Genomic DNA, 13,635 nt, shown 5'->3' on the forward strand with positions numbered 1-13,635 from the left:
CCCCCCCCCCCCCCCTCATTGATACTGATATCAAGTACCTTGATTCAAGTCAAGTCGAGACAAGTCAAGTCAAGTTTATTTATCACAAAAGAGTCTCAAAGGGCTTCACATGCCCACAGTTGACATATATTAACGATATCCACTGATTGAACCACAAGAGGGCAAGGAAAAACTTCTTTTTTTTTTAACATTAGTGAAAAAATACGATTTTTTTTATATATAAAATAAATAAATAAATACATATCCAAATATAGCATTTTTACTAAAATTGCATGAAATTACTGTCACTTTTCTATTAGATTTTCATTTTTTTTTTCATAAAGTGCATGTTTTTTATAGCACACACACCAAAATGTATTTTAATAAGTAAATACTGTACATAAAAATAAATCAAGTAATGAAGTGGCCAGAAAAGGTCCCAATTCTAAGATATGCTTGTACATCTTAATGGGCATCTGACAGACGTGGGGGTTTTTTAGCTCCTGATTATAAAAGGGCCACACGAGGGCCACAATCGGTCATTGTCGAGAGAACTGATACCTTGAAATAACCAATACTTGATATTAGCACTCGCTTATCCCTAGTTATCTTTATTGCTTGTTCTTTCATTAGCGGGATCAAGATAAAAACATAAGTGTGCATTTAAATGTATGTAACATGGGAAGCGTTTCCTCTTGAACACTCTGTTCTAACAAGGAATAAAGCATTTGTGTGTATGTCGCATTGTCCTGTGTGCGCATGTGTGTCGGTGTGTGCACGTATGTTTATGTTTACGTGTGGTGTACAGTGAGCAGTTGGGCTGCCAGACTGGAGTATAGTGCACCATCTGCTCCATATAGCACAGCGTCCAAAATTGTAGTCTGGTTTCCCCTGCAACCCCATTCAACATGCTCTCCGGGGCCACGATCAACATGCGCGTGCACGCACACGCACACATAGTAAACAAACACACACTAGCATCAGGTCAAAATAAACTCCAATCCCTTTTCTTTAGTGTAAAGCCCAATGTCACCTGATAGCAAATGACCTTTAAAGATGTTAGTTTTGCAAGTTTTGTTAGTTCATGTTAACAACAAATGTCCACACTTTTTTGTGCCTATATGTGTATTTTTTTTATGTGATTGGCCAAAACACACTCTGGGATAGAGTTTATTCTGTTTCACATTGAGGAAATGAGGGTCAAGGTCCTCAAAGAGTGAGCTGGCATGCATCACTGTCTCTCCCCAACACTAACACACTCCTGCACTTCTTGTACACACTCACATAAACGTCTCACATGTACACACATGATGCTTATAAAATCCCACATTCCAGTTACTGGCTGCTATAAGCAGCGGTGGAGTATAGGAGGACACATGTCCTCTACGTTCTCGGGCCTTCGTAAATGTATTCCACAGGTAAGACAGGTCGTTTATCACACTGGCTGTGCAGTGCTGAAGTTGAGGGTCTCAGACACAGGGTGAGGGGGTGTAGGGGTAGTTGGGGGGTGGGGGTTCCAGAATTAAGACCAGTACAAGTGTGCAACTGCTGCAAAGTTGAAATTTACAGTATAGTCAAATGGAAAATCTCACCTGCTTGGTCATGGAGTCAATTAGTCGCACATATAAGTCCTGTTCTGTCCTGATCCCTGTGAAACAGACAGGAAGTTCTTATTTAGGATTTAACATCCCAAGAGAAGTAACAATGCATTTGTTAAAAATTTTCAGCACTTTAGAAAAGCTGAATGTGTTTAAATGTTACGCATATATATATATATATATATATATATATATATATATATATATATATATATATATATATATACACATATATTAACTTTGTTTGAAAAGTGGGTAAAAGATCCTGATATAGGAATTTTATACATCCACATTTTAATAGAAAAAAATACACATTTCCAAATTGTAATACAATTAAAGCTTTCAAATTATTGGGAAACCTGCTGGAAGATATTGAAATTTGTAGGCTTTATTAAAGCACTTCTATTAATAACAGTAATTAAGGAGTAATTGTTAAGCTTTTTAAATTATTTTTTTAAATCAATTTCCTTCTTGTCACTTTTCAAAATAAACATGTAAGAAAAAGAAAAAGAAAAAATCCGACTACACAAAATATTGGACGTCTTTTGTGCTCGGTTTTAAGTGTTTAAAGTATAGATACAAAATGTCTCACTCAGTCGCTGTCTGTTGCATCAAAATCCCGGAAAGGAAACTCACCGTTACTGTAGAGGAGTTGAAGCCTATAATGTATCCCATTGTTGGTCTTTTCTCCTGTCGTTTCCTACAAATAAAAATGTAAAATTAACAGCTTGGAGTGACACGAAGGGCAACATGTTTCATTTAACGTTATTAATTTTTTTTAAGACTATAAATTACGTCACATCCCTCTCTCACAAAGTCGTTTTATTTTCCATTTTGTAGGTGTTTATTTTATTATTATGATTAAATATAACATGATTTAAAATATTAACATGGCACACCGAAAATGCTGACCAGTATAAAATAACATTAGGATAAATAAATAAAAAATACAAGCATGTATCATATTTGAACCAGCAAAAAAATCACTTTAAATCTTTAATTTCATCCGAGCTAAGAAGATAATAATAAAATTTACATTCAATAAAAACGACGTTCGTTTCGTTTTTACTTAATTAAATGTGTTTTTTGGCAGCACCAAAAAGTGCAGTAAAATGTTTCCATATAGCCTAATTAATGTGAACGTGTGACCACTCGGGTTTTTATGCACCAACTTTGCGAGCTATAGTGTTAAAACTCACATGAGCATTGAGTTGTAACGATGCCTGCTGTGACAGTCTGCACTTTATTTTCGCTAATACATTACTTTGATTGAACAGGCCGGTTAAGCTACACTCAGGCATCCCCGCCTCGGTGAAATCTAAAGCGCCACAACCTTTAGTTTTTCTTTATCTATTAATTTTTTTTATATGTAAACTCACAAAATGTTTGCACTCACCTTGTCTTTCTCCACGAAATCAATAAAGGTGGTTCTCTCAATCTCCACGGGCTGACCCTGCCGGTCGTACAGAGCCAGCACAAAGTGGAAGAAGTTGGATTTGCGCAGGTTGGAAGGAGGTTGCTTCTCGAAGTGTGCCCGGGCCAGACCCACTCCGCTGCGGACACGACAGGCACAGCATCAGCGCCGGGAGCCCCCGTTATAATTTAGTTCAATTCAAATCAATTCAGGATTTAAATCCCATGGACATTCTCATTTTTTTAAATAAGCTAAATTTGTAATTAAATTAAATAACGTTGAAGCAATATTTAAACTATTAAGTTATCAACTATAAGGATAAAAGACAATTATGGTCAATTAAAAACGCTGATTTCATGAAGGCCTGCAGTCAATAAAAATAATGAATTTTAACTTTTGGTCCGTGACAACAAATCCCAAATAACTCAGCTCTATAAATTCCATGCGCGTTGAAGGAAAAAAAAGCAACACTTTATCACCAAATTCCAAAGCAAAAGTTGACATTTGAAGCGTTCACGCCTAAAGTTACTTGGCGTGAGCTGCATTTTCATGCCGAAATGCCACGCCGCGCGTAAGTCCTGATGGGCGTAAAGCGGATCAACTGAGAAAGTCCTAAAGCCAGCCAGCGGTGGTTCTGGTTATCCAACAACTGTGTCCTCTGGGACCGCGTGCTGCCTGCCTCAAGTGGTACCGGCTCGCGGGGCTCTAAACGCCGTAGATGCGCTCCCCTCCCACCCGCCCCTGCCCGCCGCACGAGGCCGCCTCGGGCTCACCTCTGGGCGGCTGTGTTGGCGTCCAGCACTCCGGCACCTTGCATCCATGTCCGAACCGCGTTCATGCCGGCCACCATGGGCTCTTCTTTCATACTACTCCCACTCCTGTGGATGCTCTCGTGGATGCCGAACATGAAAACGCACCTTCACGCCGTCTCGCTCTCTCTCTTTCTACCTCACTCTCTCTCTCTTCCTCTCCACTGTCTGCCTATGACTCTCTCCCCTCCTCCGTTTGAAGGCGCTGTCACCGGAGCGAAGTGTCGCGCGCTCTATTTCACTTTAGCGCTTCTCAAAGTCAACAAAAGATGCGACATGTGGAAGCGGCGAGAGGCTGTCAGCGTTCAGCTCGTGTCAGTGAAAGAGAGAGAACACAAGGCTGCGACACTCCCGCGGATCAAGGTGCAAGCTGACAAAAAACAAATGCAAAATGTCAGTTTTGGCAACAAACAGTCCACGCGAGGAAGAAACACCCAGGTGACATCACTCCTTCCCTCTGTTCCTTTATTCACTGAGTCTTCCCCGGCGCAAATGAGGAGGCAGTCCTCGGCTACGGCGACTGCGGCTCCTCGGCAGCTCCAGCTCGCGCGGTTTGCGCTCTTTTCTTCCCAGAGGAATCACTTTAGACCTTCCGTGGCACGCCGAAGAGGAGTGGGCGAGGGGGCGTGGCCTACGAGGAGAACAGCAACGCCCCCCCCAACACGGTTAATAAGACGGACAATCAGCTGTCCAGCAACGAGACCAGCGTGCTGCTTGGAGCCCCCCTCCCGCCCTCAAACTTCCCCCTTGCCGATTTCCACCACTTGCAATGTCCCGCCCCTGCCACTTAGTCAGAAGCTGTGCACGGCGTGAGCGTACGCGCCCACTGTGCGCCTATGCTGGGTGTATGATACACGCTCCAGTCTTGGAATCTGTGCACGACAGTAGGCTATAATGTCAAAAAAAAACAAAAAAAAAACATGCATGTCCATCAGTTAGATTAGACAAATTATCAATTGAATAATATAGGTTGCAATTTCAGAAAATTAGGCTACGTGATTTATACTTTATTTTGATTTAATGTGCTTTATTTATTTTTTATACACAAATGTACTCTTCATTAGAAAGGACACGAACCGCATTAAAAATTGCATATACCCTCCAAAAAACTTGCATTCATTAAGAAACAAAAGGAAACAAAGCCGTTGTGCACATTTTTTTTTGTTTCAATCCGACAGTGAGAGAACAGAGAGCTTCGATTTGATGCGCGACATAAATCATTTGGGACCAAGTGGTGAATGCAACATGAATGTGAGGATTACAGCTCATCTGTGCTGCGTCTTATAGTTGTCCCACAGCATCGCCGCAAGCCAAGAAATAAGTGCAGACACGGAATAACAAGAAAGAAATGCATCACACTTCATGTGCACAACACTCAAAAATGATTTCCTGAAGAAGGATTTTACTCTGGCCATGCATACACACACACACGCCTGAATGAGATCCCTGGAGCAAACATTTTTGCATTTATAAAAAAATGATATACCCAGGTTTGACACTGTCAGATTTTTTTTAAACAATATGCCTCTCTTGCTTTTTTATTGTATTTTTTATTTTTTAAACAACATGCTTCTTAGGTGTAAATCGTACTGTGAGAGGTCTTTAATGTCTTGCTCTATATTGAGCGTATATTTCGTAAATACAAAATTTCACACACACACACACACACACACACACACATATATATATATATATATATATACATTACTTAACTAAGAATGAATAATGATTTGATCTTCCTTAATGAGTGGAGTGAAAAATGATAAGCAGAATGGCAGCCCTCTAAATGATGAGTTTAGTTGCAACATGCACATATGGCAAAATTTCGTAATATGTTCCAGTTTAAAGTCTAAACAAGCAGCAATCATGTCTTCTTTTATCTGTTTATGTCTCCTGCTGTGGAAGGAGAAATGGGAGCGCCTCCCCACGTGAGTACACAATATTCTCAATGCTGATGAATAACAGCAACACACACACACACACTCTCACAAACACGCACACGGTCGGAGTTATCCTTCAGCACATTTGTTTGATTGTGGCTCTCCAGATCCGCCTGCCTCGGTCGGCATGCGGGTCAGCGAAGGCCCCATGGGTGCCTATATTTATATCCGTGTAGCGCACACACACTTAGCCCAAATATCACTGTATCGCCCTCCATAAACAGAGATGTCACTTGGGCCCTGATGATCCCCAACACTGTGATCTTCTAACTCCGTGGCACCCACGCAGACATAAGGTTGGCAACACACTCTATCTCTGGCTGTGGAACAAAGCATGTGTCAAACAGTGTGCGTGTGTGTGTGTGTGTGTGTGTGTGTGTGTGAGCGCATATGGGAAGGGCCATCAAAACATCTGCGTTAAAACTCATCTCGAAGGAGCTAAGTGATCAGAAAGGAGTTGTTAGAGCGAACGGCCGCATGCACCGCCAGATGTTGTCGTATATCAAAAAGGTTGGGCAGATGATAATAATGGCCTGATTGGATTGGAGACTCATAAAATGACCCGTTGTAAAACTCAGACATATGTTTATGAGAGTGCCTCTCGCGTCGAACAATATGCTCTCTAGTCGCCATAAAATGAGACAAATATGCAGCGTGCGTGTAAGCGCTTTTAATATGCAGATTAGTGCAGGCTCTAATTTATTTAATATGTAGAGTTATAATACAGTCAGTTGGTGTATTTTGCAAGTCATTGAAAATATAGAGTTTATTTAAGCATACTGTAATAAAAAAACAAACGTATTTACTAGCGTTTGAAAGTGCAACACAAAAACTCCATCAAGGGTATTTGGAGCAACGTTTCCATCTAGTGGCGCAAACGGGACATTGCAAGGCAATCATAATTTGCCTCTTGTCAGCATCAGATTATCTCAAATGTCATGTGACTGGCGCATTGAAGCAGCCTGCAAAAAAATAATAACATCCATCCATCCATTTTCTTAACTGCTTGTCCTCACAAGGGTCGCGGGGGGCGCTGCAGCCTATCCCAGCTGGCTTTGGGCAGTAAGTGGGGTACATCCTGAACTGGTTGAAAAAGAATAACAATAAAATATATATATAAACAAACAAATAAATAAATAAAAGTCATGCATGTCAATTGTAGTTTCCTATATGCTCGTCAACCTAATGAACAGGGTGAACCAATGTGGCCAAGGTCAATATGATTTGTGAATTTGAGGGAACAACCTGTGCATATAATTGATCCCGTTTGGAGACATCAAACGGGGAACCTGGTGGACATAAAGATGGCATTAATTTTTACGCTAAATCACCAAGTTAATAGTTAGTTACTAGTCAATGGTGCTGGTGAGGTCTTTCTAATCATGCACATCATCATCCTCTTCAAATAATATCACAATTTGACCTCTAAAAAATGCCTTAAACATTTGCTCAAGAATCGGGATGTCGGCCAAATCTGCTAAAACTGACTATAGTAAACAAATCATTTAATTCTATCCCTGTACCAAAAGTATTATTACATTCATGGTTTTTTTTGTTTGTTTTTAACTCAACTCGACTCAACTTTATATATAAAACACTTTAAAAACAACAGCAGCTGAATACAAAGTGCTGTACAGTGGACATAAAAACATAATAGATTGACAGTTGAAATAAAAACATAAAACATACCAGAGTAAAACAAATGAATAAGCACTAAAAGAGCTGAGTCTCATGCCGTGTTACAGGCCATAGAATACAAATTGGTTTTAAGACAAGTTTTAAAAGTGGACAGTGAGGGGGCTTGTCTAATTCTAAAAGGCAGACTAATCTCTAGTTTTGGGCCGCAGACTGATAGAAAAATCTTAAAATGGACTCTAAAATGCACACACAGCCAGTGGAGGGAGGCTAAAATCGGGGTAATGTGGTCCCTCTTTCTGCATCAGTTTAAAGGCGAGCAGCTGCATTTTGAACCAGCTGAAGACGTGCCATAGAAGACTGGCTAACTCCAAAATACAGTGCATTACAATAATCCAGGCGTGGAAAGCATGGATCAAAATTTGAAGGTGTTCATTTAAAAGAAAAGGCTTAACTTTAACAAGTTGCCTAAGTGATAAAACGCTTGATTTTAGTACGGCACCAATTTGTTGGTCAAACATAAAACCACTGTTCATCTTAAAACCCAATTTAGAAACAAATTACTTTGTATAAGGTGCTAGTGTGCCTAAGTCTACTGAAGGGGACTCATATGGAGCCACAACACTGACAATTCGATTCTGTATGGTTTATTGTGGAAAAAGCTGCATTGGCATTGAAACAAGTATTGGCATTGTAAAAGGCTGTATTGAAAAATAAAATACAGACATAAAAAAAACACTATTTTCTTTAAGCATATTTTTTTTGTATTATGATGTATTTTTCAATGCCAATCTGCAGATTTTTTTACACTCTCTTTTTTCTCTCAAGTGTCACATGTTTTCAGTTTCAATTCTCTGGTTTTCAGTTTCACTTCTCTTGTTTTTTCAGTTTCAATTTATTGGCAGTGTTTTAACATGGGGGGCGGGGTTGGGATTAGGGGCGGGGCTTTGAGCGTGAGAACGCCTTCCAGCTTTTCAGGAGAGGAGAGAGGAGAGCGCGCCCTCTGTTGGCTAAAGGCAATACTCATGGATACAAGTTCACCAGGAACTCATAAAAACCAGAGTTGAAACTGAAAACCTGTGACACTCGAAAAAACGAGAGTGTAAAAAAAATATCTGCAAATTGACATTGAAAAATACATTATAATACAAAAAAATATGCTTAAAGAAAATACTGTTTTTTTATGTCTGTATTTTATTTTTCAATACAACCTTTTACAATGCCAATACTTGCTTCAATGTCATTGCAGCTTTTTCTACAATGATTTTTTTCTTCTTCCTAATACCAAATCTTATTGCCAGTGTTGTGGCTCCATAGACTCACAAGAGGCACTTGGGCCAAATATTATTACTTCTGTTTTGTCTTTGTTAAAGTTTAAAAAATGTAACGCCAACCAAATTTGGATGTCTTTAACACAAGCAAGAAGACTTTTAGGGAGTCACCATCATTCTTTTTTAAAGGGACATAGCATAGCAGTGAAAATAAATGTCATGATTTCTAAGGATGGATCCCAGAGGCAGTAAATATAATAAAAAAAGAAGATGCCCTAGAATTGAACCTTGAGGCACACCATACACAAGGGGAGCAAGACAGGACTCTGAGCTACCAAGACGTACACACATTGTTCTGTCAGCAAGGTACAACCTGAACCACTCTAGCGCACAACCATAGATACCTACAACGTGCTGTAATCTTGAAATTAGAATATTATGATCCAACATATCAAAAGCTGCTGTAAGGTCCAGGAGAACAAGTGTGACATAATTGCCCTTGTCATTCTCCAGGGTGGAAAACCTCCAAGATCCCATGCTCATTAACTGAAAAACATGTCCTGTATATTATATTATTAAGGTAATGATATAGCAGGTAAGCAAAACACTATTTTATAACCATTTAAAAAAAAAAATTCTACAAAGATGTAGTTATTCAGCCTGTTTACACTGTGAATTTGCACGTACAAAAGTTTCCAGTGAGTGTACTATGTATCAAAAAGTTATACCTTGCATATATAAACCAGAGTGACCAGTTGATTATATATTATTAATATTAACTATTGAAACATTCTGGGGAACACCTACTGGTCCCTTTATTTTTAATGCTCACAATAAGCTTGAAAATGGTATAAACCTCAGTTGAGCTATTGAATGGATAACAGAAAGATTGAGACGAGGCAGTGGACCCTTTTCTGCCACATGCGGAAGAGGGTCTAATGTGTCCAAAATAGTTCCTACTCTTATAGTCTCTTGGCCCGCCCCCACACAGGAGGGCAGCTTTGCCTAGCCCATGTGTTAATGTGCGACTCCCAGTAACCGGATTCCACTGGTTGTATCCAGATAAGAGGGTGGCTTCTTCAAGTTCCCAATCGCACGGTCAATACGTCTAATGATCAGGGCATACTGCAAGGAATACAGCAGCGTCCACAAAATACAAACATGCCTCCTATGGAAATGATTTCATATGGTAATGATTAAGCTGCCAATTATTGATTTCCATCTACCAAATTGTCTCTCTAATAAACCATCAAATGGGTTAAAAAATCCACAATTTAGTACCCTTTAATACAGCACATTTTAATGTTCTCACATGCATTCACTGGAACTGAAATAGATTCATTCAATTGTTACATTTTCAGAAAAATTAAGGTTGCATGCAAAGATTGAAAGTACAGCATACACCAATAATATTAAATCTTAGAGGTTCTATGGAACCATCAATTATCAAATGGTTCTGTGTACAGTAGCGCCAAATGAGAACTAAATGTTTTTTGGATAATAGAATCAACTATAACGCCTAATGAAATGCATGGTGTTAGAATATAGAATCATAGGTACTGCTTATGCGCCCTTTTTTAAGAACCAGTAATGAAATCCGCCCATTGGTGTACAGTGGTGCAATATGGATAAAAGGGCTGAAGTATACATGGACCTTTTTGCCAGCCTTAGCATGTAAAGACCAGCATCAATTTGACTGTGGAGAAGAAGAAGGACAGGTGAGAAATGCCCCACCCGTCGGTGTTATTTGTCCATTTTCTGGCTTTTTTATGCAGATTGTTCAAAATGAATGTGATAAAAACGGTTGGCATTACAAAAAAGTTTGGTGTTGATGTGTCTGAGCTCACTTTCAGTCTATTTGGGCATGCATATTTGCAGGTGTGCACAAGAAAATACAAAGGTACTGCCCACAAATTAAAAAAAAAATGCACTTGTTTATTGTTATTGTTTGAATTTGAACTCTTACTGGTTGGGTGTTGGAATTTCTTTACTCTTATTGGTTCTGGGCATTTTTGAGGTCGTTGTTCTCGCGATGATCACTACTTTGCATTTCTTTCACCACAACTGGTAGCAATGGCTATAAAGATGGTATTGGAGGGCGCGATTCGGCTCGTTTTAGAAAGTACTAATTCCGAAGAAGAATTTTATTCGGACGCTAGAGGAAGAGGATGATGACGATGAATACGGAGATGAGCATGACGAGGTGGGGGATGATCGCGGAGGTGAGAGCGAGGGGGGAGGGGTGGGGGGCGAAGATGAACACGACTGGGAGGCAGAGGATGATGAAAATGACGGCCGATCAGGGCAAAGAAATTAGTGAATGTCTCTCAAAAAATAAAAAACTATTATGGTCTCCTACTCACGAAGTGGCCACACATTATTTCCCCCATCCCATTCCTAACCACGGGGCAACCCTCTACGCAGTAGCCAGAATCAGCAGCCCTGAAACTGCGTTAGATTTGTTTTCCAACTAGGGCATCATACAGCGAACCATAAGAAAATCTTCAAGCGGCTTGAGGAACTAGGCAAGGCTCTAATTTGGCCTGAAATTTTGAAACAGGAAGCAAAGCTTTCTGCCGAAGGCTTGGTGGAGCAGGTGGAGCAGGTGGAGCATGCAGAGCATGCAGAGCAGCGTGCTGGACCCCCGTCTAAGCGCAAACAATGTGGCCTTTGCACAAAGCCACTTCGGGCTTCAAACGTTTTGCGCAAAATGTGGAACTTACATTTGCAAAAAACACATCAAGACCAATTGCATGAAATGTTAAATGGGAAAAAAAAGTAGTTAGAATTGTGCATTTTTTTTTAAAGTGTTACTCATAAATTCGGTCATCAAAATCAGTTATTGTGACTTTGACCTTCTTATTCTAAAGAAAAAAATATCTTGTTACGACTTATTGACTTATTCAAGGATCTAATTATGTCATGAAATATTTTACTTTGATTTATATCTATCCATAATATATATATATATATATATACAGCATAGTTAGTTTTGCTGTTAGCATAATACTGCTATTATTGTCCATTGGGGCATAAAAAAAAACCCAACTATATATGTATAGATAGGTCTGATGCCACTGAACATTTTGAGCGGTTGAAAGTGAAAAAAATATTCATAAATTACTAAGTTATCACACTTCAAAGGAAAAGCCTGATTTGGGACACAATTACAAGAACTTTGTGCTATTCAGAAAAATGCCATTGTGTAAAAACTGGGCATGCATAAACAAAATTATATTGTTATTACTTATGGACTTGTTTGAGCCTCTAACTATGTCATGTGAAATATTCAAATTAGTCTTTTATTTTATATATATATACAGCATAGTTAGTCTTGCTATTAGCATAACACTGCTATTATTGTCCATAGGGGGCATTACAAAATAAAAATAAAAATAAAAATAAAAACTATATTTGTATAGATAGGTTAGAAAGTGAAAAAAATATTCATAAATGACTAAGTTATCACACTTCAAAGGAAAATCCTGATTTGGGACAAAATTACAAGAATTTTGTGCTATTCAGAAAACTGCCATTGTGTAAAAACTGGGCATGCATAAAAAAATTATATTGTTGCTTTTGCTTTTCGCTTAGACATCTGAGATATATCAAATCACTATTGCTTCACTTCTTCTGCTTTTCCAGGTAGTGGGAAGAGTTCCCTGCTTCCTCCTTACTGACCATTCTATTGTGTCATTCTGTTTCGTGGGTATGCTGCACTTCATTTGGGCTTTTCCCTTATTGAATAAACTAGTTTTGGAAGTACAATAAATATCACTTGTACTTTATCTTGAAGCTAACATTGTTCAATGCGTTATGTCTAAATAAAGGTCTGCTGACTATAATGTCCCCTTTCTTGCAATCATTGATTCTGTATACTTCTACTAGCTGTTGTATCTTAGTAGTAAGCTGCTTCTGCCCACCAAAGTGTAAGGCTTATTTATCTGGCTTATTTTAGTCTAACTGTGTGCACTTTTTTTCCCTTGGTGGCAAAAAGACATGGAATGGATATGATCCCAGGTTAGTTAATCCAAGAGTCAAGGTTAAAAAAACAGTATCTTTGAGGGTAACACCCCAGTGATGAGCGTTTGCAACCCTACTTGGAGAAATGTTGAAAAGCTGACTTGCTAGCTACAGAGATAGATAGATAGATAGATAGATAGATAGATAGATAGATACTTTTATTGAACTGATATGGCCCGAGGTGTCTATCATTTAAGGAAGGCTGTACTACTGTATGTATTTATTTTGACACTTAGTGGCTAAAACACCACACAGGTCACATCCCCTTCCAAAGAACACAGAGCTGTAAGAGGAATTTTCATCAAACTGCCACATACTAGTCAATCTGGTTTGAAAATGAGGAACAGAAAAATAAACTGCATGATGTCCATACCAATGTTCCCTTTTTCATGTATCTGGGCATACACACAAGCTCCCTGAGCAAACTGAGGACTACTGTGAGCAACATCAGATATGCACGCTTTATTTTTAAATAAGTAATTTGGTCCACTTAAAAAAAAGACAAAAATCAGAAAAATGGGATGTGTAAATGTTATACAATATGTGAGAGTCCTGCTTTGGCCATGGGAAGAGTCCTGCTTTGGCCTGGCTGAGGGTCCTGTTCTGGAAGAGACATATACACCTTTCAGACATAACATTTTGCTCACATTAAAACATTCACATTTTGCACAATGACTTGTGCTGTAGCTTGTGATGCAGTGCAAATTCCTGTAACACTTTGTCTGTAAAATATCTAATTACACAGTTGTTCTTGGCATTTCTACTACCCATAAATGATCTAATAGTAACAACATTTAATGATTAATATCCATAAAGACAAAATCTTAATAACCGTCACTAGAATATGCACAAATCTGACTTAAATTTTACCTTATTTTTCACGTCTGTCCTTCTCACTTCTCCAATGGTTGTACACTTTGTCCAGGTTGATGGCTTCGTCTGCTTCTTGCTTTGACTTTATGCGCA

The 13,635-nt window shown here is 39.0% G+C and overlaps 1 protein-coding gene across 4 annotated transcripts in view; it reads right to left on the reverse strand.

Moving 5' to 3' along the window:
- Positions 1-4,411, reverse strand: part of LOC147168055 (transcription factor COE1) — an 83,456-nt gene extending 79,045 nt beyond the window's left edge. For 3 of the 4 annotated variants that reach the window (XM_086084858.1, XM_086084857.1, XM_086084861.1), the window contains exons 1-4: positions 3,765-4,409; positions 2,974-3,130; positions 2,214-2,277; positions 1,572-1,627 (exon numbers count right to left, since the gene is read on the reverse strand). In XM_086084858.1, the coding sequence (XP_085940984.1) occupies positions 1,572-1,627; positions 2,214-2,277; positions 2,974-3,130; positions 3,765-3,898 (411 nt within the window). In that variant the 5' untranslated portion in view covers positions 3,899-4,409. Of the gene's footprint in view, positions 1-1,571; positions 1,628-2,213; positions 2,278-2,973; positions 3,131-3,764 lie in introns of all 4 variants that reach the window. The other variant, XM_086084860.1, reaches the window with a different exon arrangement.
- Between the last annotated feature and the right edge of the window lie 9,224 nt (positions 4,412-13,635).

Source organism: Leptonotus elevatus, chromosome 9 (assembly GCF_054856555.1).
Source record: "Leptonotus elevatus isolate MCC_2025b chromosome 9, RoL_Lele_1.0, whole genome shotgun sequence".
NCBI classification, from domain to species: Eukaryota; Metazoa; Chordata; class Actinopteri; order Syngnathiformes; family Syngnathidae; genus Leptonotus; species Leptonotus elevatus.